At 39.4% G+C, this 2,673-nt stretch overlaps 1 protein-coding gene across 1 annotated transcript; it reads left to right on the top strand.

Annotated features, from left to right (window-relative positions):
- Positions 1-6: 6 nt before the first annotated feature.
- Positions 7-2,668, top strand: LOC132009154 (copine-3-like; the record flags this gene model as incomplete). The annotated part of the gene is made up of 1 exon (XM_059387508.1): positions 7-2,668. A coding segment is annotated over exon 1 (1,533 nt), but the record flags the coding sequence as incomplete, so codon positions are not given.
- Positions 2,669-2,673: the final 5 nt, after the last annotated feature.

The following is a 2,673-nucleotide window of genomic DNA, read 5'->3' on the forward strand; positions in this document are numbered from 1 at the left end:
TTATTTTAAATGAAAGAAGAAAAAGGAAAGAAATATTTGAATATTAATGTACATCTATTTCTCAAGCATAAAATAGTCAAGACACTGGATTAAAACTTACGTACAAGAAAAGAAAGAAAATATTCATAACTATAGTTGACTCTATAAATCCCAAATTAGGGCATACATACCAAAGACAAAGAAAAAATCATAAGTGTTAGAGAGAAAAAAAATAATTCATTAATAAAGAAACAAGAATCAGACTGACAGAAATTTTTTAAATAACATCATAATAAAAAAGAATGAAGTAATAGCTTTATAATATTGAAAAAAAATCACAAATGTAAACATTTAGATCCTTATAAAATGTCATTGGAATAGGAAGGCATAATTAAAAAAAATATTTTCATGAATACAGACCACAGATAATCTGCCTTAATTTGTGTAGGCAGCACTTAGATACTAATATTATTTTAACAGTTAAAATGTACTCTATGACCTATGGGGTGGGGGAAAAGAGGATGACCAAGTCATCTTGAAATAATTCAGTTTTATGAAAAAAGTAAAAAGATCGAAAAAAAAGACTTGAAGAAAAGAGAGATAAAACATATGCATAATAAAAATAAATAAATTAATAAACAACTGGAGTGCCTGGGTGACTTAGTCGGTTCAAGTGTCTGCCTTCAGCTCAGGTGATGATCCCAGGGTCCTGGTATTGAGCCCTGCATCAGGCTCCCTGCTCAGTGGAGAGTCTGCTTCTCCCTCCCATTGAGAAAAAAAATTTGACTTATATGAGAGAGATAATCTTTAAATTTTACTTATTTATTTGAGAGAGAGTGAGAAAAGAAAAACATGCACACAGCATGGGGAATAACAGAGGGAGAGGGAGAAGCACCCCACTGAGCAGGGAACCCCCTGCGGGGTTCTATCCCAGGACCCGGGTATTATGACCTGAGCTATAGGTAGACACTTAACTGACTGAGCCACTCAAGTACCCCAATGAATACAATCTTTAAAAATAATAATTAATGGCCCCGCCCCTCTGTCCATTCGGCCTCGGGTTCCTGTGAATCCTTGCGCCCCGGATACCTAGTGGATTCTGCCTGCCTGGTCTCCACCCCTGCCTGATTTACCCCACTGAGAGCCGGATTTCAAGATGGCTGCCCAATGCGTTACGAAGGTGGAGCTGAATGTTTCCTGTGACAATCTTTTGGATATGGATGTAGGGTCAAAGTCGGACCCTTTATGTGTGTTATTTTTAAATACGAGTGGTCAACAGTGGTATGAGGTTGATCGCACAGAAAGGATTAAGAATTGCTTGAATCCCACATTTTCCAAGACATTTGTTATTGATTACTACTTTGAAGTGGTTCAAAAATTGAAATTTGGGATTTATGACATTGACAACAAAACCATCCAGCTGAATGATGATGACTTCTTAGGAGAATTTGAATGTACCCTTGGACAAATTGTTTCCAGTAAGAAGCTAACTCGACCCCTGGTGCTTAAAAATGGCAGACCTGCAGGGAAAGGGAGCATTACGATTTCAGCTGAAGAAATAAAGGATAACAGAGTGGTATTGTTTGAAATCGAGGCAAGAAAACTGGACAATAAGGATCTATTTGGAAAGTCAGATCCATACCTGGAATTCCACAAGCAGACATCTGATGGAAACTGGCTCATGGTTCATCGAACAGAGGTTATTAAAAATAACTTGAATCCTGTTTGGAGGCCTTTTAAAATCTCTCTTAACTCCCTGTGCTATGGAGATATGGACAAAACGATCAAGGTAGAGTGTTATGATTATGATAATGATGGGTCACATGATCTCATTGGAACATTTCATACCACCATGACAAAACTGAAAGAAGCCTCCAGAAATTCACCTGTGGAATTTGAATGCATAAATGAAAAAAAGAGGCAAAAGAAGAAAAGCTACAAGAATTCAGGTGTTATCAGTGTGAAACAGTGTGAGATGACAGTGGAGTGCACATTCCTTGACTATATCATGGGAGGATGTCAGCTGAATTTTACTGTGGGAGTGGACTTCACTGGCTCTAATGGTGACCCAAGGTCTCCTGACTCCCTTCATTACATTAGCCCCAATGGTGTTAATGAGTATTTGACTGCTATCTGGTCTGTGGGACTGGTCATTCAAGATTATGATACTGATAAAATGTTTCCAGCTTTTGGTTTTGGAGCTCAGATACCTCCTCAGTGGCAGGTTTCACATGAATTTCCAATGAACTTTAATCCATCCAATCCTTATTGCAACGGAATCCAAGGCATTGTAGAGGCATATCGGGCCTGCCTTCCTCAGATAAAACTCTATGGACCAACTAATTTTTCTCCAATCATAAACCATGTGGCTAGGTTTGCTGCTGCAGCCACCCAACAACAGACAGCTTCTCAATATTATGTGCTCTTAATCATTACTGATGGTGTGATAACAGACCTTGATGAGACCAGACAAGCTATAGTTAATGCTGCCAAGCTGCCTATGTCCATCATCATTGTCGGAGTAGGAGGTGCTGACTTCAGTGCCATGGAGTTTCTGGATGGTGATGGTGGAAGTCTCCGCTCCCCATCAGGCGAGGTAGCCATCCGAGATATCGTCCAGTTTGTGCCTTTCAGACAATTCCAGAACGCTCCGAAAGAAGCGCTTGCTCAGTGTGTCTTGGCAGAGATCCCCCA

Source organism: Mustela nigripes, unplaced genomic scaffold (assembly GCF_022355385.1).
Source record: "Mustela nigripes isolate SB6536 unplaced genomic scaffold, MUSNIG.SB6536 HiC_scaffold_5808, whole genome shotgun sequence".
In the NCBI taxonomy this organism is placed as follows: Eukaryota; Metazoa; Chordata; class Mammalia; order Carnivora; family Mustelidae; genus Mustela; species Mustela nigripes.